General features: G+C 45.8%; 1 protein-coding gene across 1 annotated transcript in view; it reads right to left on the bottom strand.

The window, feature by feature from the left end:
• Positions 1-23479, bottom strand: part of klhl6 (kelch-like family member 6) — a 52039-nt gene that overhangs the window by 10973 nt on the left and 17587 nt on the right. Inside the window, exons 4-6 of the mRNA XM_067995549.1 lie at positions 13398-13635; positions 9165-9367; positions 8001-8214 (exon numbers count right to left, since the gene is read on the bottom strand). Coding sequence (XP_067851650.1) covers positions 8001-8214; positions 9165-9367; positions 13398-13635 — 655 coding nt within the window. The remainder of the gene's footprint in view (positions 1-8000; positions 8215-9164; positions 9368-13397; positions 13636-23479) is intronic.

Below are 23479 nucleotides of genomic sequence, written 5' to 3'. Positions count from 1 at the left end.
TCCCACCTACCCACCTTCTTACCCTATCCCTCAATCCCACCTACCCACCTTCTCACCCTATCCCTCTATCCCACCTACCCACCTTCTCACCGTATCCCTCAATCCCACCTACCCACCTTCTCACCCTATCCCTCTATTCCACCTACCCACCTTCTCACCCTATCCCTCAATCCCACCTACCCACCTTCTCACCCTATCCCTCAATCCCACCTACCCACCTTCTCACCCATCCCTCAATCCCACCTACCCACCTTCTCACCTTATCCCTCAGCCCTACCTACCCACCTTCTCACCCTATCCCTCAATCCCATCTACCCACCTTCTCACCCTATCCCTCAATCCCACCTACCCACCTTCTCACCCTATCCCTCTATCCCACCTACCCACCTTCTCACCGTATCCCTCAATCCCACCTACCCACCTTCTCACCCTATCCCTCTATCCCACCTACCCACCTTCTCACCCTATCCCTCTATCCCACCTACCCACCTTCTCACCCTATCCCTCAATCCCACCTACCCACCTTCTCACCCTATCCCTCTATCCCACCTACCCACCTTCTCACCCTATCCCTCAATCCCACCTACCCACCTTCTCACCCTATCCCTCTTACCCACCTACCCACCTTCTCACCCTATCCCTCAATCCCACCTACCCACCTTCTCACCCTATCCCTCTATCCCACCTACCCACCTTCTCACCCTATCCCTCAATCCCACCTACCCACCTTCTCACCCTATCCCTCTATCCCACCTACCCACCTTCTCACCCTATCCCTCAATCCCACCTACCCACCTTCTCACCCTATCCCTCAATCCCACCTACCCACCTTCTCACCCTATCCCTCAACCCCACCTACCCACCTTCTCACCCTATCCCTCAATCCCACCTACCCACCTTCTCACCCTATCCCTCTATCCCACCTACCCACCTTCTCACCCTATCCGTCAATCCCACCTCTCTCCATAATCACATCTAACTGTCCTTTGAGCCCATTCACACTATCTGCTTCAATGTCCTTCCCCAGGTACCCTGATTACCTCTTTGTGCAAAAGGTTCTGCCTAACTTCTCTCCTTTTGAAATTATAACATATGCCCCCTGCTGTTGGAATACATTTTCTCAAAAATAATTCCTTCCATCAGTTAACCGTCCAGGGTTTTTGAACTATTCAATCTGATAGTTACAGATAGTTACAATCTCATCAAATTACTGTAAAGAGCCTTCTTCAGTTAGAAAAGATAGTCCAGAAGATGGCGTTGCTGTCTGCTCTCAGCAGATGTCCCACAACATAAGTAACACCAGCTGTAACAACAGTGTTTGCTGATACACCAGAGCTGCATTTCACACAGATGCCAACTTACAAAACTCAGAAAAGCTGACAAAACAGCTTCAGAAAATCTGGCACAGCCCCCAAAAACTGACAACCCAATAAAACAAAGTATAACTGAAACACAACCCTGAATACTATGACGAGGCCTGTTACCAAGGGAACTGCTTCAGGGCAACTGAATAAGTTAAATTGGTTTTTATTGCACTGGGTTTCAGTATTTTTATTGATGTGTTGGGATCACATTCTGCAACTCAGTTTGTCGTTCTTGAAGGTGGAACCCAACGGCTTCATGTATAGGAAATTTAGGAACAGGAGGAGGCCATTCAGCCCCTCTAGCCTGTTCCACCATTCAATCACATCATGGCTGACCTGTACCTCAACTCCATTTACCCGCCTTTGCTCCATATCCCCTAATATCCTTACCCAACAAAAATCTATCAATGTCAGTCTTGAAAGCTCCAATTGTCCCAGCATCCACAGCCTTTTGAGGGAGAGAGTTCCAGATTTCTACTATCCTTTGTGAAAAAGTACTTCCTGATTTTACTCCTGAACGGCCTAGCTCTAATTTTAAGATGGTGCCCCCTTGTTCTGGATTCCCCCACCAGAGGAAATACCTTTTCTGTATCTAGTCTATTGAACCCTTTTAACATTTTAAACACCTCAATTAGGTCACCCCTCAACCTTCTAAACTCAAGGGAATATAAGCCAAGTCTATGCAACCTGGTCTCATGATTTAACACTTTTGAGCCCCAGTATCATTCTGGTGAATCTGTGCTGTACCTTCTCCAAGGCCAATGTGCCCAATATTGAACACAGAACTCCAGATGGGGTCTGACCAAGGCTCTGTACAGCTGAAGCATCACTTCCTCATTTTTGTATTCCAGCCCCCTTGAGATAAAGGCCAACATTCCATCTGCCATTTTGATTACTTTTTCTACCTCTGCAGTGATCTGTGTACATGGACACCCAAATCCCTTTGCTCCTCTACAGTTCCCAGTCTCTCACCAATTAGAAAATACTCCGATTTGCTTTTCTTGGATCCAAAGTGGGTGACCCCACATTGAACTCCATCTACCACAGTTTTGCCTTCTGACCTAATGGCCCCAGAATTTACTTGGAGCCAGGGAGAGAGCAGGTGCGGGGGAGGGGGGGGATCTTTTCGGACCCAAAACCCAGAGGTGAAGTTAGCGGGTCGGATTCCGCAATCACAGCTGAATTGAAAGATTCCATTTTTTTTCCCGGGTTTCACGCTGGGCAGCCAGTCAGATTGACAGGCTGGCGGCCTGTCGGGCGGGAACGCAGCCCGGGAGAGATCGGAGTCTTCGGGCTTTATATGGGGGGGCGGGGGGGACAATCACTGGGGGTTGGGGGAAGATGTGGAAAGTCGGACATCGTGGGTGGGGGTCGGCTGATCACGGGTTCTTTAAAAGGTAAGCTTGGTGAGCCATGGGGAAACACTCCTGCTCCTCCTGACCCACGAGCAGTGCAACAAAGGCACTTACCTCATGGGTCCGGCCCTTCTCACCTCCGTTTCGCTGGCGAGATTTACGAGCCCTGGGAAACCCGTGCTGGAGGTGTTAAATTTGAAGGCCTCTTAAAATCAATTTAAAAAGACCTAATTAACGTTTCATAGAAAGGTTACAGCATGGAAGGTGGCCATTCGGCCCATCGAGTCCGTGCCGGCCCTATGCAAGAGCAATCCAGCTAGTCCCACTCCCCCGCCCTATCCCCGCAGCACTGCAAATTTTTTCCTTTCAAGTACTTATCCAGTCTCCTTTTGAAGGCCATGATTAAATCTGCCTCCTCTACCCCCTCGGGCAGTGCATTCCAGATCCTAACCAGTGCTGCATAAAAAGGTTTTTCCTCATGTTGCCTTTGGTTCTTTTACCAATCACCTTAAATCTATGTCCTCTGGCTCTTGACCCTTCCGCCAATGGGGACAGTTTCTCTCTATCTACTCTGTCTAGGCCCTTCATGATTTTGAATACCTCTATCAAATCTCCTCGCGACTGTCTCTGTTCCAAGGACAACAACCTTCTCACCCTATCTCTCAATCCCATCTCTCTCCAGAATCACATCTAACTGTCCCCTGGAGCCCATTTACACTGCCTGCTTCAATGTCCTTCCCCCGGCTTGTTCCACAGCTTGATTACCCCTTTGTGCAAAAGGTTCTGCGTAACTTCTCTCCTCTTGAAATTATAACTTTTGTCTCCTGCTGTTCGAATAGTTTCTCAAAAACAATTCCTTCCTTCAGTGACTCTTTTGATACCCGTCCAGGATTTTTTAACTATTCAATCTGAAAGTCACAGTGGATGGAAATTAATCTCATCAAACTACTGTAAATGCTGACATAATGATGTTAATCTGCTCCGATAACTACCCGCCCGCCTGCACTGACTCGGGACCCACCTCCGGTGAGTAGGTTACTCTCGCACATCCAAACGCGCCTCCGTTAAACCTGAAAGTGGGGGCGTTGGTGATGATTTGCATAGGCACTGGGAAAATCATTCATTTTAATTTCCCATTGAACTCTATATTTTTTTATATTTTAAGCCAACCACACAAGCTGTTTCTGGGTTCAAATGGGCCTGCATTATAATTTGGGACGACGCAATCTTCCCGATCCCAGGGTAGTGAATAAAACCGACACAATTTGCCTTGTGGGTATTTCCTATTGTTTGGGAATTTTACACCAACCCTTTTCCAGAAGAAGGGATCATCACCTTTACCCCAGAGCAGAATAGCAAATATATTCTCCAGAGGAGAATAGCAAAATATTTTTTTATTCATTCTCATGTGGGCATCGCTGGCAAGGCCTGCATTTATTGCCCATCCCTAGTTGCCTTGAGAAGGTGGTGATTGGCCTTTTTCTTGAACTACTGCAGTGGTTTGATACATCTTAGTGACTTGCTGGGTCACTTCTGGGGCCAGTGAAGAGTCAGCCGTGTTGGTGTGAGGCAGGAGTCATGTGTAGGCCGGACTGGGTGAGGACAGCAGGTTTCCTTCCCTAAAGGACATTGGTGAACCACTTGGGTTTTTAACATTCACTTTTACTGATAGCAGCTTTTTATTTCCAGATTTAATTTTAAAACAGAATTCAAATTCTCAAACTATCATGGTGGGACTTAAACTCACATTCTCTGGATTATTAGCCCAGTATTGTTGGATTACTAATCTAGTAACATAACCACTACACTACTGTACCCTTCCTTTGGAAAAGGTAATTGCTTCAAGCCACGAATGTTTAATCATAAGTGTCTTACTACAGTGATCTGGATTGTGCAATTACCATAACAGCTAACACCTTAATTGGATTCAATTATCTACGTATTAAACCAATTAAACTATATTTTGCCAAATGTGCTACAGTGAACTACATGAACTACATTAGAGGGATTGTAAACAATTTTACAACACCAAGTTATAGTCCAGCAATTTTATTTTAAATTCACAAGCTTTTGGAGGCTTCCTCCTTCCTCAGGTGAACGAAATGAAATCCTCAAAATGAAATCGCATTTAGAATGGAACTGACTTCCCTCTATACTTTAGAGAGAAGTCAGTTCCATTCCCTGATGGAGTAATATTGTTGATCGTTTTTAAACCCACCTCCGGGCTCTAAACATAAGCCTTGGCACTTTTCCACGGAATAAAATAATCGTAATTCCAAAGAAATGTTTACTTCACGCTCTTGACAAGATCCTGAAGATCTGATATGGTTGGAAACTTCCTTGTAGTTTTTAACCTGGTAGAAATCTGATAATCCGTTTACCAAGAAATCGACTAGTGTTCTTGTAATCACAATCAAATAAGTTCTACAAGAATGATTGTGGTTTAAAGTTGCAAATAAAACTGTGAGCTGAATACGTGGCCCTCAGCCTGTCAGCATTGTGCTTCCTATTGAGATGCTGATTTTTTTTCTTTCTGTCTCCTTCGGCTGTGATAACAGTTCCTTGAACTCAGCTGTCGCTCACTTTGATGTGGACTTCAAACCACAACCTTGAAATTCCTGCCTTTAATGCCTGTTCCGCCTCTTCTCATACACATGCAAATATCAGCACTGGATCAGATTATAGCCGATGCACTGAAGCATTGGTAATTTCCCCGTGTTCTTGGTATAGCCATGTATTGCCTGTGATACTACTTGTTGTTGGTTCACATTGATGAGCGGTCAATATCAACAGCCCTGACTCGCACAGCTCCCTACTATTATAATTCCCACGCTTCTATATTAACGTTCCTGTTTGAAATCGCACTATAATCAATCGCCTCGGATGTACATGCATGAAGGACAAGTCCAGCACATCCACAGGACTGAACCCTAGGAAAGTACCGAGAGACAATTTGAACAGTTCCGCAATTTGAGAATGTTTTCACCAACAACAACTTGCATTTATATATCGCCTTTAACGTAGTAAAATGTCCCGAGGTGCTTCACAGGAGTGAATCAGACAAAAGTTGACACCAGACCAAAGAATGAGATTAGGACAGGTGATCAAAAGCTTGGTCAAAGAGGTAGGTTTTAAGGAGCGCCTTAAAGGAGGAGAGAGAGGTAGAGAGGCGGAGAGGTTTAGGGAGGGAATTCCAGAGCCTAGGGCCTAGATGACTGAAGGCACAGCCGAAAATTGTGGGGGAAGGAAGTAGGGGATGCGCAAGAGAACAGAATTGGAGGAACGCAGAGATCTCGGAGAGTTGTGGGGCTGGAGGAGGTTACAGAGGTAGGGAGGGGCGAGACCATGGATGGATTTGAAAACAAGGATGAGAATTTTTAAATCGAGGCATTGCCGGACTGGGATCCAGTGCAGATCAGCGAGCACAGGGGTGATGGGCGAACGGGACTTGGTGCGACTTAGGAAAAGGGCAGCAGACTTTTGGATGAGTTCAAGTTTATGGAGGGTGGAAGGAGGGAGGCCGGCCAGGAGAGCACTGCACAAGCAGCGCAGAGAGGGGCCAGAATTGCTGATCGCTCGCTCAAAAAAAGAGCACGTGGTCTGCAACTATGGATGGTGCTGAGGCTGACAGCTGCTAGCCAGCTGTGGCTGGAGATCTGTGCAAAGGGAGTCGTGAATTACAAAAGTTCGACACCAAACAGCAGGGAGAAGAAAGAGATTGGGCAAACAAGAATGTGCAGAAAGAACAGTCTGACGAGTCAAAAATGACAGCAACACAAGGCAAGTGTCCAAACAACTAGTCAGCCCCAACTTTAAGAATGGATGTTCTGCACTGAATAGTACAGAAGCCCAGAAGTCCCAGTTCTAAATTGCCAAGCAAAGCCCAAAGAGCTGATCAGTAAGGAAACATTCAGCATCTTTCAATGCTACAATGAGGCCCACGCACACTTCAAAATCTTCAAAGGTCTTCTTTTTATTCATTCATGGGATGTGGGTGTCGCTGGCAAGGCCAGTATTTATTGCCCATCCCTAATTGCCCTTGAGAAGGTGGTGGTGAGCCGCCTTCTTGCCGCTGAGTCAAGAATTTGGTGCCACCTGACTCGATCATGTGCTGGGTGCAAGGTGCATGACATGGGGTCAACCGCCCTTCTATATCCCACCGTTAAATCCACCGGGCCAGCCAGTCTGAACTACCCGCAAACAGGCAGGAAAGATACGTCTCTACGGCCCTTTACCTTCATAGCGACCCTCAGCAGAGCTCAAAACCACTTATTGACCCCGAGAGGGTACCAAGGGGCTAGCAAAGATCACTCTGTATATCAGGAATTCAAGTCATGGACAAGAGAGGCCATTTCCTGACTTTGACCTACCAGTAGAGCATATGAGAAATTTTGACCTAGTACAGTCGGGAAAACAGGAAGTACTTTTTCACACAAAGGGTAGTAGAAATCACTCACTCCTCCAAAAGGTTGGGTTGCTGGGGGTCAATTGGAATTTTCAAGACTGATAGACTTTTCTTAGGTAAGGGTATCAAGGGATATGGATCAAAGGCGGCTACATAGAGTTGAGGTACAGATCAGCCAGATCTAATCAAATGGCACATCAGGCTCGAGGGGCTGAATGGCCTCTTCCTAATGTTATTGTGTAACTAAAACCACCACTTTGAGGCGATCTAATTGAAATGATGAAAGGAACTGACATAGTTACCCGGGCCAACTGATCCATGTGATGAAGGCTTCAAATCCCAGGGGAGACAAGTAATGAACGAGGAAGTCAGGAGAGACAAGGGAAGATTAGTGGGAAAACTGTGACACAACAGGCGTTTGGAGTTTCAAAAATAAGTTACCAGCGAAGGACTCTGAAGCAGCCAATATCCAGTCAGTTTTCCAAGTACGCGCCAATGTACAATGGGAAACGCTTGCGATTTTACATTCGATGAGAAATCATGGGCACCGTGCCCACGACCTTTCGTTAGGCGCTGGGTGGTGGGCGAGGTACCTCATCTCTGGTGCACAACTCGGGTAAATTTCAACTTGTAGGAAACAATTGGATGCGTTCCTGGAGACAGAAAAGGTTGAGTGATATGGTGAGAGGGGGGTGGGGAGTAGTTAGCGTTGATCGATGAAAAAGGGAAGGGCTTGTTTGGTTCAATAACCTTTGCACATTCCTAAACATCCTTCTGTTCTTTGAACAGAAAGTTGTACCCAAACTCTTCGTGCTCAGATGTAACATCTGCACTCACCACCCACAGCTCCATAGCAAAGCACCGCAGTCCACATACCTACGACGTAAATGTGGTCATTGAATGTTACAGCATTGATGCACTTGGCTTCAATGGGCATGGGTGACTTGAGGCTCCATTTATTGGCTGAAGGGTCGTAGCATTGAGTCCTGTCAGTGGCCAGCTTTCCATTGGGTCCTCCTCCAATGATGTATAGCTTCTTATTATAGGTGGTGGCAGCAAACGAACTCACGTTTACGAGGAGCGGAACCACCTGCGGCAGAAGGAATAATTTGGATCACAATTCACTGATCGGAATTCACAGAATGAAAGGACACATTTTCGAATGAGGGATGTGATTGCTTAAGAAAGGTAAAAGAGAAGAAAAGTATTTACTTTATCACAACTTTTCAGTTTTTCTCTCCTCTCTCTTCAGCTTCTCTCCATCACCCCCTCCCCTCCTCCCCCCACCCCCTCCCCCATTGCTGCATCACATCACCATCCCCCAGGAACAAGGCAGGTATAAGAACTGATTCCACTTCCTCAGTATTGAAAGGTAATAATGAGGTGAAAAAAACTAGCTATTTATCTTGTACAACAATCACAGGACGACATCAAGTGGCATTTACAGTGTTTTCTGTATCAGAAACTGGTGAGTTCAAATCCCACTCCAGAGACTCGAGCACACAATCTAGACTGACACTCCAGTGCAGTACTGAGGGAGTGCTGCACTGTCGGAGGTGCCGCATTTCGGATGAGATGTTAAACTGAGGCCCCGCCTGCCTTCTCAGGCGGATGGAAAAGATGCCATGGCACCATTTGCAGGAAGCTGTCCTGGTGCTTTGGTCAATATTGATCGCTTAACCAACATCATTAAAAGAAACAAGTCATCTGGTCATTTATCTCATTGCTGTTTGTGGGACCTCGCTGTGCGCAAATTGACTGCCGCTTTTCCGTACATTACAACAGTGACTACACTTCAAAAACGTACTTCATTGGTATGTGCTAAGGTTGTGAAAGCCACTATGCAAGTTCTTTCTCCAAGAGATGTGACACCCAGGCGTGACAGAAGTAGCGTTACAGAAAAATTGTGACACAGGAAATAAAGTGTGAAATGTACAGGAAGTGCACACTATACAAATAACTCGATATATTATAGATTGACATTTACATGGATGTATATATACATATATATGATTGTTTGATGTTCCGCTCGATAAATACCTCTGTCCAGCAGTTGTGAAAGGGGTCGTATGCTTCCACACTGTTGAGGCGCGCATTGCCGTCAAAACCTCCCGCTGCGTATACCTTGCCACTCAGAACTGCCATCTTGTGCCGCCACCGTCCAATGTTTAAATATTCAACCTGAATCCACTTATTTAGGGAGGCATTGTACTTCCACACTTCATGCTGCGTTTCTTTACCACCTGGAAAGATGACAGAAATATGACAGTTAATCTTCCAGACGCACGAGCCCTGACTTGAATTCTATCCCTTGAAAGTTCTTGTGTACATGTGACCGATGAGCTGTTCCACATACATTCCTGCTTCCTTGGCCATGATTCAGGTCTTTAAATAATGAAAAGCGGTGAAGAAAACTAGCTATTTTATCTTGTACAGCAAACGCAGGACGATAACAAGTGCCATTTACATAGCACCTTTAACGTAGAAGGACATCCCAAGGCACTTCACCAAGACATGATCAGCTCACCCTGAACATGTAGATGAGGCCCGAGGACCAATTCGGGCCTTTTGGTTCAGGCGCACACTGGCTCCACAGCACCAAGTCTAGGCCCGGAAACGGGCCCAGACTAAAATCTTTCCCCTATGAATTTCAAGCAGGATTAGAGATTAGGAAACACTTTCCTCATTGGATAGTGGACAGAACAGGCTCTGAAAGGAGGGAATTGATCCTGGACAATTAGCACCACTAGAAAAGAGCTGGATTGATAGCTGTTGAGAATGGGAGAATATGGTTAGAGCACTGATTGAGTCTTTCAAAGGGATGTAGTGTTCCTTAAACTATAAGATCAACAGTCAAGGGAATTTCATGATGGAATAATCGTACATGGCTCTGGATGGAGCAGACTTGATGGGCCAAATGGCCTTTTCTTGGTCTAGATTTTCTTATTTTAGACAGTGAGAAGGCGAGTAGGTGAGGCTGGTCCATGAAAAAGAGTTGGGCTTATTTGAGCTGCATGGCTTATTCCTGTTTCCTGGGCCTAGCTCACTCCGGGAACTGAGCACATAATCTAGGCTGACCCTCCAGTGCAGTACTGAGGGAGTCCTTTGGAAGAGATGTTAAACCAAGATCCCGTCTGCCAGTTCCCGTGGACGGTAAAGGTTCCATGGGACTTTTCCCGGTGTCCCTCAACCAACACCATCAAAAAAACCTTCCACATTCATCTCATTTTTTGTTTGTGGGACAATGCTGGCATATAATGCCCAGATATCCTCGTGTTCAAATCCTTCCATGGCCCTCGTCCCTCCCTATCTCTGTAACCTCCTCCAGCCCTACAACCCTCTGAGATCTCTGCATTCCTCCAATTCTGGCCTCTTGTGCCTCCCCCACTTACCTTCACCCCACCATCGGCGGCCATGACTTCAGCTCCCTAGGCCCTAAGCTCTGGAATTCCCTCCATAAACCTCTCTACCTCTCTCTTCTCCTTGAAAACACTGCATAAAACCCACCTCTTTGACCAACCTTTGGTTGCTAATTTCTCCTTCTTTGGCACGGTGTCAATTTCTGTCTTATTACGCCCCTGTGAAGCGCCCTGGGACCTTTTACTGCGTCAAGGCGCTATATAAATGCAAGTTGTTGTTGCAACAGTGAAGTAATTCATTAAGCGAGGTGTTCTGTGATGTTCCAATGTATTAAGGTACTATCTCAGTAAAAGTATTGTTGCTAGTCTCATGCTGTTACCTACTGAGCTTTTTTTTATCCCCAAGGGTTTTTCCCATAAAAGAAACTTTTAGCAATTGCAGGTCTTGAACTAGGGACCTTATGGTGAAGAAATACAACACTCCATCACTGGCCAACACGGACTTACTGGGCTGCCACTATGCCACAAGGGTTAGCAGGGGCCTTCTCATTGTACCAATTTGATGCATACTGCAGCCCCTGCTTTGTGTGGAACAATTCTGGAAGCTCCCCTAATGGCCTGTGTAGAACCAAACCATACAGACAAGAAGATCCCAGGTTTGGTCCTCAGGCTGTGCTGATTGGTACCGCTAAAACCTGAGGTAGCAGTTGAGGCGAGATGAGCGGACTCAGCACACCCAGACTAGAAAGGGGGGGGGGGAAAAAATCAGCCAACGTTCCTGTGTCCCCCGATGGAAAGTGCACGTGCATGATCGTCAGGTGGGGACAGGCTGGGGGCTCGACAGTGAAGCCCCCCCCCGACGATCAACGAGCTAAGCCAAAACTCATTGACTTGACTCAGAGGGAAAGAATAGTCACTTGGGTGAGGTGCTGGAGACAGCCGGTATCTGTCGAACTGGACCTTGGTGAGAAACTAGGAGCTGTGGAGGAGCAGAGGGATTTGGGTGTCCGGGTACTCAAATCACTAAAAGCTAATGGTCAGGTACAAAAAGTAATCATGAAGGCAAATGGAATGTTGGCCTTTATCTCAAGGGGGCTGGAATACAAAGGGGTGGAAATGATGCTCCGTTTGTATAGAGCATTGGTTAGACCCCATCTGGAGCACTGCGTTCAGTTCTGGGCAGCACACCTCAGGAAGGATATATTGGCCTGGTGGTGGTACAGTGCAGATTCAACAAAATAATACCGGGGATTAAAGGGTTAAATTATGCGGACAGTTTGCATAAACTTGGTTTGTATTCCCTTGAATGTAGAAGATTGAGGGGTGATTTAATCAAGGTGTTTAAAATGTTAAAGGGATTCGATAGGGTAGATACGGAGAAACTACTTCCTCCGGTGAGGGAATCCAGAATAAGAGGGAACAATCTTAAAATTAGAGCCAGGCCATTCAGGGATAATATCAGGAAGCACTTCTTCACACGGAAGTTTGGTATAAATCTGGATCTCTCTCCCCCAAAAAGCTGCGAATGCTGGGGGTCAATTGAAGCTTTCAAAACTGAGATTGATAGTTTTATGTTGGGTAAGGGTATCAAGAGGATATGGGTCAATGGTGGGTAGATGGAGTTGAGGTACAGATCAGCCATGATCTAGTTGAATGGTGGAGCAGGCTCGAGGGGCTGAATGGCCTATTCCTGTTCCTACATGCCCCAGCGAGAATCAGTCCCTTCAGATGACGAGGGGAGAAAACTCAGGGTGGGGAGAAAAGAACTCTGGAAATACGTGGGGCCTAGCTGTGTCAGCAGAGGAGATGCAGCTTTGATTCATGAATGCCAAAAATAGCACTCAGCGTCCCCTTCATCTCTTGCCATATTTCCTGTTTGTATCTTCACTTCCTCTCAGAATGCCGTCTCCCCTGTTTTTCATCACTGAGCTCTGTAGAAAACAGCCTGGCATTGGGCCACTTTATGCAGAACTGCCACTGGATTTATTTTAGGAAGGCAGCTAAACAATTGTTTACGGAGCTGCCGGAACCAGGAATGGGACACGTGCAGCTTTTTTGTTCTGAATTTTTATGTTCATTAGGGTGAGGGATGCCAGTGTTGACAAAGCTCCCTCTACACTGTCCCATCAAACACTCCCAGAGCAGGTACAGCACGGATTAGATACAGAGTAAAACTCCCTCTACACTGTCCCATCAAACACTCCCAGAGCAGGTACAGCACGGATTAGATACAGAGTAAAACTCCCTCTACACTGTCCCATCAAATACTCCCAGAGCAGGTACAGCATGGGTTAGATACAGAGTAAAGCTCCCTCGACACTGACCCATCAAACACTCCCAGGTCAGGTACAGCACGGGTTAGATACAGAGTAAAGCTCCCTCTACATTGTCCCATCAAATACTCCCAGGGCATGTACAGCAGGGGTTAGGTACAGAGTAAAGCTCCCTCTACACTCCCCATCAAACACTCCCAGGGCAGGTACAGCATGGGTTAAATACAGAGTAAAGCTCCCTCTACACTCTCCCATCAAACACTCCCAGGTCAGGTACAGCACGGGTTAGATACAGAGTAAAGCTCCCTCTACACTCTCCCATCAAACACTCCCAGGTCAGGTACAGCACGGGTTAGATACAGAGTAAAGCTCCCTCTACACTGTCCCATCAAACACTCCCAGGGCAGGTACAGCATGGGTTAGAGACAGAGTAAAGCTCCCTCTACACTGTCCCATCAAACACTCCCAGGGCAGGTACAGCACGGGTTAGATACAGAGTAAAGCTCCCTCTACACTGTCCTATCATTCTGGTTCCTTGAAATGGAAAGTGCTGCATTCCCCAGGTCTCACCTTGATGATCACAAAATAAACAAATGAAAAGAACTATCTCAGTGGGATTAATGGCTCTAAACACTGCTCACCTGAGATGTAGACCTCATTGCGGAATGTAATGCATGCAAACTCCACCCACTTCTTGTTCTCACTCTCCATCTCCTGCTCCGTGATGGGCAGCTTGGCCACCTCCAGGCGACTACGTCGGAGCGGGTCCAAACAGGTCACCTCCGACACAAATTTCTCATCCTTGGTGCAGCCACCAATTATCATGAAGACCTCTGACTGGAACTCCTGCATCCTGGGCTTTGTCCTCTCCGAAATAACCTGCGCCAATGATAAAAAGGGTGAGTGCAAAATCCGGGTTATTCTTTTTTTCATTCGATCTTGGATTACAAAGAACCCTGAAACAAGTTCACAATGAGGAACTTTACCCTCTTCAGTCATACAAAACAGGGGGGTATCAGGTTCAATCCTTGGGCTGATCTCAGCCAGGCAACCAATTGGCCTCAAGGATTGGGATCAAAGGTGGCCTCAGCTGTCAGCTGTGGCTCAGCGAGTAGCACTTTTGCCTCTAAGTCAGAAGGGTTGTGGGTTCAAGTTCCATGCCAGAGACTTGAGTACAAAATCTAGGCTGATGCTCCAGTGCAGCACTGAGGGAGTGCCATTTTTCAGATGAGATGCTAAACCGAGGCCCTGTCTGCCATCTCTGGTGGACATAAAAGATCCTATGGCACTATTTCGAAAGAAAGCCGGTGTCCTGGCCAATATTTATTCCTCAACTAACACCTAAAAACAGATTATCTGATCATTATCATATTGCTGTTTGTGGGATCATGCTGTGTGCAAATTGGCTGCCGTGTTTCCTACATTACAACAGTGACTACACTTCAAAATTATTTCATTAGCTGTAAAGCGCTTTGGGATGTCCTGAAGTTGTGAAAGACGCTGTATAAAAGCAAGTCTTTCTTCTTTCTTTTTTCTTTCTTTCTCAGCACCCCTGGACTAAGGAAGGAAAATAACAGACCAGGGCCTCCTGCTGATTATCACTGTTCAGTGAGCCCTGCTGGCAGGTTTGTGCCCATGAATGTTGGGTGAGGATAAAATTGGGCCTGGCTGTGATGCCCCCATGTTGAATAGCCCGTTCAGCACTCTCCCTTTGAGCTGGGTGAGAGTGACTGCCACTCACAGAACTGGACCTCAGCGAGAGTGAGAACCTTCAGGACAGGTCGGGTAGAAAAATTTGGGAGAAAAACCCCAGTAAAATCTATTGATTGTTGTGTTCAGGCATTTTTACACCAGATATGAAAGGACCCTGCCAGAAGACAGGATAAGTGCAGGCCTCAGGCCTAGCAGTTGCACATGTGCTGGGAGTGACATGCAAAGAAATTAAATGTTGAAATTACATGCAGACTGCGTGGCTCTCGTTGGCAGGTCACTGCCCGATGAACACAAGACTGCACCCACCCCTTACAGGGGAAAATTTCCAAGTGCGTCCTTTCCATTACCAAGTCCGCCTACTTCCACTTTCGTAACATCACCCATCTCTGCTCTTGCCTCAGCTGAACTGCTACTGAAACTCTCATCCATGCCTTTGTTACTTCTAGACTATTCCAAAACCGGCCTCCCATTTTCCAAAGTCCATAAACTTGAGCTCATCCAAAGCTCTGTTGCCCGTCTCCTAACTCACACCAAGTCCCATTCACCCATCGGCCCTGTGCTCGCTGACCTACAGTGGCTCCCGGTGCACCAACACCTCCATTTTAAAATTCTCATCCTCATGTTCAAATCCCTTCACGGCCTCACCCCTCCCTATCTCTGTAACCTCCTCCAGCCCTACAACTCTCCGACATCTCTGCGTCACTCCAACCCTGGCCTCTTGTGCATCCCGCACTTTCTTCGCTCCACAATTGGCGGCCGTGCCTTCAGCCGTCTGGGCCCTAGGCTCTGGAATTCCCTCCCTAAACCTCTCCACTTCTCTCTCTTCCTTTAAGATGCCCCTTAAAACCTACCTCTTTGACCAACATTAACAAGAATACAAAAATGGACCCTGGTCAAAAAGCAGACTGTCCTCCCAAGAACCAGCCAGGGACAGCCTATCTGGGAGACGGGAGATATAATCAGGAGCGGGGACAATAGCCACAAGAGCACTAAACCATTGGTTTGAGAGCAGCCGTCCAATCTCTGACCTGTGCTGAGATTCATTTAAGCACAGAATGCTGCTATTCCCATCCACAACTTTATTTTGCCCCTCAGCAGCTGGTTTCGACCTGTGGAGGTCATGATCCTGCTCTATCAGTTCCTGCTGGCAGTAACAGCTCTTGGCTCCTGCGCTGGAACAGGCCCAAGGTGGGTCCCCAGGTTTGCCCCCCTACGTTGTCGACTCTGCCCTTGCATCTCCACTCCCACTCCCCCCCACCTCGCACCACCTCCACCGTGGCAAAGGGCAACAGCTCTATCATTTGACCACAAGTTTTGGTACTGCCATGACGGCTGTAACCGCGCTGCATTGGTGATCTCCACGACTGGCGCCATCTTATGGTCACGGGCCACGTAGCAACAAGAATTCAACGTCTCATTTGTGAGGTTACTGCTGAGAGATGGTTAGGAGAAGTAAAAAGCCTGTCACTGGGCATGTTTATGGAGCTGAGTTCCTTTAGTGGACACTCTTTAACACTGAATAATTCTTGCATCCAAAAAAGGAACAGTGGTAAACACTCAGCCGATGATTAATTTGATGTTGTCTTATGCTTCTAAAAATAACCTATTATTTCCTTTCAACTCTCACTTCCACTTGATATGCTTTCCCTGCCTGTCTGTCCCCCATTACTTTTTTTCTGTCTTTCTCTCTCTCTCTCTTACTTACTGGGGGAGAAATTGGTATGCATTATGCCCAGTTTTCGGGCGTGAAACGGGTGCAACGTACACCAATTTCTGGATGCGTGGTCCTGCACACGATATGTGCTGCCGCCATATTGGTCCTCACTGTTTTTAGGCGTCCCTGGTGGCTGCCTGAAAGCATGCGTTGGCCTGATTTAAATATGCAAAGAATGTGGGTCCTGCGACAGTTTCAGTATTCGTCAAAAAAATGCTCCTAAAGGCCACAGTAAAAAAAGGTCAGTACATTTTTTTTTTAATTTACATTTATGTGGAGCCAGGGGTCGGGGGTGGGGGGAGGGGGGGCTGCTGGAGTGCTCTCCTGGATCCACAGAACTACTGTGGGCCGCTGTTAGCCCACAATTGCCATGCTCCCATTCTCCTCCATCACCCTTCCAGGACATACCTGACGGCCGATGAGGCAGGAGACCCAAATTGGTCCTGTGGCTGTTAGGAGGTGTACACAGAACATGGCTAGGTTAGGATAACTTGACATGAGCAGAAAGCATTATGTGTGAATGCCATGAGAATTGCTAAGGTTACAATGGGACAAACTAGTTTAAGGGTAACGGAAAAGTACAATAATCAGCTCATCATGGCCATGTAAGAAAACAGAGAGAACTTGAGACAAGTTTAGAACAAAAGAGGCAAAGACAGCAGTTGAGAGGAAGTTAATCATAACACAGTTCAGCTACGCTTGTTTGTTAATCTGTATAAATATTGATTGCTGGCACAAGTGATTTCTAGCACAAGTTGAGACCCAGTGCTGCAAATAGCCTTGAGAGGTATCATTTGTATGTCCCCGATGGACTTTCTACTTGTAAGTATATATACGCATATTGATTACTTCTAGCCTCAGTATGCTGTCAAATATTAATAAACATCTGTCAATGTATAACTGACTCATGGGTCTTAGAATCTGTTAAATACAGTTTCTACAGCAGTGGGGAGCAGTGATCCTCCATTGGAGGTGCTCGCTACAATTATTATAATGAGGCCTGAGGACCAATTTCGGGAGATCCTTGAGCTGACTTCTTCGGGGGTGGGCTGCAGTAACGCTGCTCATTTCGCGCCTGTAGTCAGACACTGACCAATTTCTTTTTTTCTTCCTCTCTCACTTTTTCTCACCATCTCTCACTTTCTTTCATTTTTTCTGTCTCCCGTTCTTTATGTTTCTTTCTCTGTATCTTTCTCTCACTTTGTCTCTCTCTAGATTTCTTTCTGTCTCTCCCTCTCGCAGTTTCTTTCTCAGTTTCTCTCTCTCTTCCGCACTTATCCTCTCTCTCTTTATTCTCTCACTCCATCGTGTTTCATTTCTATTTCATCTCGTCGGCTGGACCCATGAGATTCCAGCCCAGTTCAGATTGGATACAGCACAGTCCCTCCTAACAATCCACGGCTATTTGCAGCACGGTGTTAGCTCTTTTTTATTTACCAAGTTACCCCCCTCTCTCCTGAAGGTGATGCGAATGACTCCCTGAGCAACATCAGCCCCCAGTACCTCACCCAAGGGACTATTCCTCATGTTTTGTTCGGTAACCGATGGAAACATTATGCTGTTGCCACCATTTCAGCAGTTCACAGGGCCAACTTCATCATACAAGAATTCCCCTTCCCCTTCACCACCGCCCCCCCCCTACAAAAACAGTTTGCACCTGTATCATTCTTAATGCGTACAACAAATCAGGACCGTATGCATCTAAGGATTGACGTTATGTCAGCCCCGGTTTTAAGTTGAGGCGGGAATTGGAGGTATGGGGTCCAAAGCTGGCGCCAAGCCTTCTGGTAACCCGAGACCATGAGGCCTGAGAGATATTAATTCCTGGGCCTCATTTGCAAGCCCCGACACTGATTCCCATGCTGATCTGCACTGGCTCCTCATTCCCCCAGTGCATCAAATTTGAAATCCGCATCCTCGTCTTTAAATCCCTCCATGGCCTTGCCCCTCTCTATCGCTGCAGCCTCCTCCAGCTCTATATTGCCTCCGTTCCTTTAACTCTGGTTTTCTTCTGCATCCTCTCCTCCTCTCATTGAGTTACATCAAAACTACAGTGCAGAAACAGGCCATTTGGCCCAACCAGTCTATACCAGCGTTTATACTCCAACCGAGCCTCCTCCCTCCCTACTTCATCTAACCCTATCAGCATACCCTTCTATTCCTTTCTCCCTCATTTGCTTATCTAGCTTTCCCTTAAATGCATCTATGCTATTTGCATTAACTGCTCCTTGTGGTAGTGCATTCCACATTCTTACCACTCTTTGGGTAAAGAAGTTTCTCCTAAATTCCCTATTGGATTTATTAGCGATTATTTTATATTTATGACCTCTAGTTTTGGACTCCCACAGGAGTGGAAACATTTTCTCTACATCTACCCTATCAAACCCTTTAATTAACCTTAAGACCTCTATCAGGTCACTCCTCCATCTTCTCTTTCTAGAGGAACGACCCCCGCCTATTCAGCCTTTCCTGATTTTTGCACCCTCTCCAATGCCTCTATATCCTTTCTATAGTGTGGAGACAGTACTGTGCACAATACCCCACGTGTGGTCTAACCAAGGTTCTATACAAGTATAACACAACTATTCCCTTTTCTAATGAATTTTTATATATATGTAATAGTGCTTCTGCTATCTCCTCCCTAACTTCTTTTAATATTCGTGGATGCAATTGATCCGGACCAATGGTGTTATCCTCTCTAAGTTTGATTAGTTTATCTCACCCCTTTCTATCTTAAATGTTTTTATACCTTTTTTGATCTCTTCTTCCAATGTCATGCCCACCTTGTTAGTCTCCCTGGTAAACACTGAGGCAAAGTAACTGTTCAATATTTCTGCCATTTCACAGTCATTACCTGTGAGTTTATCGTGTGCCTCCCTTAGTGACCCTATCCCTAACCTAATTTTTCTTTTGTTATTTATGTGTCTGTAGAATACTTTACTGTTTCTTTTCATATTCCTTGAAAATTTAATCTCATTATTCCTCTTTGCTTTCCTAATTGTTTTTTTTAACTTTTTTCCTCACCTCTTCATATTCCCTTGTGTCATCCTCTCCTTTATTGACTGTGTACTTAGAGTATATTTCTTTTCTTTGGTTTCAATTTTACTTTTATCTCTTTATTCATCCATTATTACTATTATCTCTTTATTCATCATTATTGGCTGGTTTGTTCTTGCTTTTAAAGGAATATATTTCTCCTGAACTCTATTGATCACCGTTTTAAATATTTCGCACTGTTATTCTATCTCTTCGCCTGTCAACATTTTTTTCCTGTTTACCTTCCCTAGTTCCATTCTCATCCCCTCAAAATTAGCTTTTTTCCAATCTATTACTTTAGTCTTTATCTCATTTACGTCTTTCTCAATCATTATTTTAAACAGTATTATGTTATGATCACTATTGCCTAGATGTTCCCCAACGCTAACTTCTTTTATCTGCTTTGGTTCATTTCCCATTACTAGATCCAGCAGTGATTCCTCTCATGTTGGGCTTCTCACATTCTGGGTAAGAAAGGAGTCCTGTACACACTGTAAAAACCCCATTCCCCTTTCCCCATTTCCTACCTCTTCTTGCCAATTGGTGGTAGTTGAAATCTCCCATGATTATTATTCGATGTTTTTTACTCATTTCATAGATTTGTCTACATATTTCATCCTCCACTTCCCCTCCACTATTAGGTGGTCTGTGGAATACCCCTATTAACGTGATCGATCCCTTCTTATCCTTTGTCTCAATCCACATGGATTCTGTTTCTATCTTAATATTACTTATGTCTCTTTTTTCTATTACAATTATGTTCTCTCTAATTAGTACAGCTACCCCATCCCCGCTTCTTCCCAATCCTTTCTAAATACATTATACCTGCAATATTCAACTGCCAGCCCTGTTCCCAATGTAGCCGTGTTTCAGTGATCCCTACCACATCTGGCTCCTCACTATGAATTATTGCCTCCTGGTCCCCTGTTTTGTTTCAGATGCTGTGCACATTGCTGTCTAGGCAATTTAATTTGTTTTTAATAATTGTTCCCCTCACTTTATTTTTAACAGTCATTTTGTACTGATGTTCTGTAACTGTATTTATTCCCTGACCGGTTATATTACCCATATTCCTTGCCTTCGTCTGACCTTTACTCTCTATTACTTCCTATTTCTTTTATCTTCAGACTTAAGTTACCCTCACCAGGTTCGTCCCCCCGTCTTACTAGTTTAAAGTCCAATCGACAGCCCTATTTATCCTTTCCGCTAGAACACGGGACCCATTCCGGTTCAGGTGGAACCCGTCCCAACGGTACAGCTCCTTCCTGTCCCAGTACTGGGGCCAGTGTCCCATGAAATGGAACCCCTCCTCCCCACACCCAGTCTTTCAGCCACACCATTAACGGCAATGCCTTCAGCCACCTGCGTGCTACTCTGTGAAATTCCTTTCCCAAACCACTCTGCTCTCCCCCTTTCCCTCTTCTTTTAAAAGCCTTCTCATCTCTTCGACCAAACTTTTGGTCACCCCTAATTTCACCCTTCTTGGCTTAGCGTACAATTTCCTCCTATTTACCGGTGAAGCACCTCTGGACCTTCTTTACATTAGAGATGCTACATAAGGGCGAGTTGTTGTTGTTGTTGTTGTTGTTGTTGTATGTTTGTATGTTTGTATGTATGTATAATTACAATCTAGGAAATATAGTTAGCATCTAGGAGGGTATTGTGAATTGTGATGGAAAGCAGGAAAAATGGAAAAGGCTGCAGAGAAGGTAAGCAAGTGAGCGGATTGATGGCAAATGCAGTTTAACAGAACGATGTGTGAGGTACTGCACTTTAGATGTAAGTCGGCAGTAAAGTCGAAATGGGAAAGCCATGAGTGCTAGGTAAACAGAGGGAGTTGTGGGTTCAGGTACGTAATTCAGTAATAACTAGTTCCAAAATGTAAAATGTGATCAGAGGCCTAATGGAATACCAGGCTTCAACACAGGGGGTTCAGAATATAAAAGCAGTTACTCAGAGCACTGTCAGGTCTCAGGTTTGGGCAACCCACCTATAAAAGCAAATAATCGCCAAACTTCAACTCAGCAGGAGGGCAGGTTTACAAATTTGCACTTCCAGCAGGGAGTTTCACCTGCTGGAAGTATATTGGGAATTTGGACATGTGACTTTCTGTCTATTAATTCCCAGTGTCTACACTTGAAACACAAATTTGTAAAATTCCCTCTCAGGAATGAAGGACTGATGGGAAACTGGGAAAACTTGTTTTATATTCCTTGGGGTTGAGGTTGTTCAGGAGTTGATCTGATCAAGGTGTTTAAAATAATGAAGGGAATTGACAGGGTATACAGGGACTGACTCTACTTGGAATTTGAGCTAAGCCTTGTTAAAAGTGGCCATTCTCCATATGTTTCACCAGGCTAGTCGACTGTGGAGGGCGTCACTTTTGGACCCAATCCTTTTCTCATCCGACATCTGCACAAGCACACTTTGCAGTGGAAATCACCAGATAGCGATCAGGAGCAGTCAATTTTCTGCTCCCTTGTCAAGTTGTATGGAGGTTAGTCATAACCCCTCACCTATTGCGCAGCTGAAATCAGCTTATTCAGGGATTGAAGCCAGAGCCCCTCCACTGTACGACTGAGCACCACATTGGGCAATGTATTCACCAACTGGGCCATCAAATGGCTAGTTGGATCCAAAATTGGCTCAGTGGCAGGAAGCAAAGGGTAATGGTTGACGGGTGTTTTTGTGACTGGAAGGCTGTTTCCAGTGGCGTCCCGCAGGGCTCAGTACTAGGTCCCTTGCTTTTTGTGGTATATATTAATGATTTGGACTTGAATGTAGGGGGCTTGATCAAGAAGTTTGCAGATGATACAAAAATTGGTTGTGTAGTTGATAGTGAGGAGGAAAGCTGTAGACTGCAGGAGGATATCAATGGACTGGTCAGGTGGGCAGAAAAATGGCAAATGGAATTCAATCCAGAGAAGTGTGAAGTAATGCATCTGGGGAGGGCAAACAAGGCAAGGGGATACACCATAAATGGAAGGAAACGGAGAGATGTAAAGGAATAAAGGGACCTTGGAGTGCATGTCCACAGATCACTGAAGGTAGCAGGACAGGTAGATAAGGTGGTTAAAAAGGAATACGGAATACTTTCCTTTATAAGCCGAGGCATAGAACATAAGAGCAGGGAGGTTATGCTAGAACTGTATAAAACACTAGTTAGGCCACAGCTTGGGTGCTGCGTACAGTTCTGGTCACCACATTACAGGAAAGATGTGATTGCACTGGAGAGGGTACAGGGGAGATTTACGAGGATGTTGCCAGGGCTGGAGAATTTTAGCTATGAGAAAAGATTGGATAGGCTGGGGTTGTTTTCTATGAACAAAGGAGGCTGAGGGGAGATTTAATTGAGGTACATAAAATTATGACGGGACTTGATAGAGCGGATAGGGAGGACCTATTTCCCTTAGCAGAGGGGTCAGTGACCAGGGGGCATAGATTTAAAGTAATTGGTAGAAGGATTAGAGGGGAGCTGAGGAGAAATGTTTTCACCCAGAGGGTGGTGGGGGTCTGGAACTCACTGCCTGAAAGGTTGTTAGAGGCAGAAACCCTCAACTCATTTAAAAAGTACTTGGATGTGCACTTGAAGTGCCGTAACCGACAGGACTACGAACCAAGTGCTGGAAAGTGGGATTAAGCTGGATAGCTCTTTTTCGGCCGGCACGGACACAATGGGCCGAATGGCCTCCTTCCGTGCAGTAACTTTCTATGATTCTATGATCAGGAGAGCTCCCTTTTAGTCATCTCATCTAACTGAAACCTGGGGAATTTTGAATTACACTATCCCGAGGCGTCAGCCATTAGTCGCACCCTCGCCTCTGTATCAGAGGGTTGTGGGTTCAAGCCCCATTCCAGACACTTGAGCACATAACCTTGGCTGACACTCCAGTGCAGTACTGTGGGAGTGCTGCACTATCTGTGGTGCTGACTTTTGGGTGAGACGTTAAACTGAGGCCCCATCTGCCCTCTCATGGTGGATGTAAAAGATCCCATGGCACTATGTCTCATTACTGTTTGTGGGACCTTGCTGTGCACAAATTGACTGCCACATTCATCTACAAAAGCAACAGTGACTACACTTTAACTGTCAACCTTGGCACAATGGCAGCACTCCTGTATCTGTGTCAGAGGCTGTGGGTTCGAGTCCCACTCCAGAGGCTAGGCCTGACACTTCAGTGCAGTACTGAGGGAGTGGTGCACTCTTGGCAGCGCCTCCTTTCAGACAAGATGTTAAACTGCATCTGCTCTCTCAAGTGG

The sequence above is a fragment of the Heptranchias perlo genome, chromosome 13, assembly GCF_035084215.1.
Source record: "Heptranchias perlo isolate sHepPer1 chromosome 13, sHepPer1.hap1, whole genome shotgun sequence".
NCBI classification, from domain to species: Eukaryota; Metazoa; Chordata; class Chondrichthyes; order Hexanchiformes; family Hexanchidae; genus Heptranchias; species Heptranchias perlo.
The sequence above is the reverse complement of the archived record's forward strand: the minus strand, read 5'-3'. Positions and strand labels throughout refer to the sequence as shown.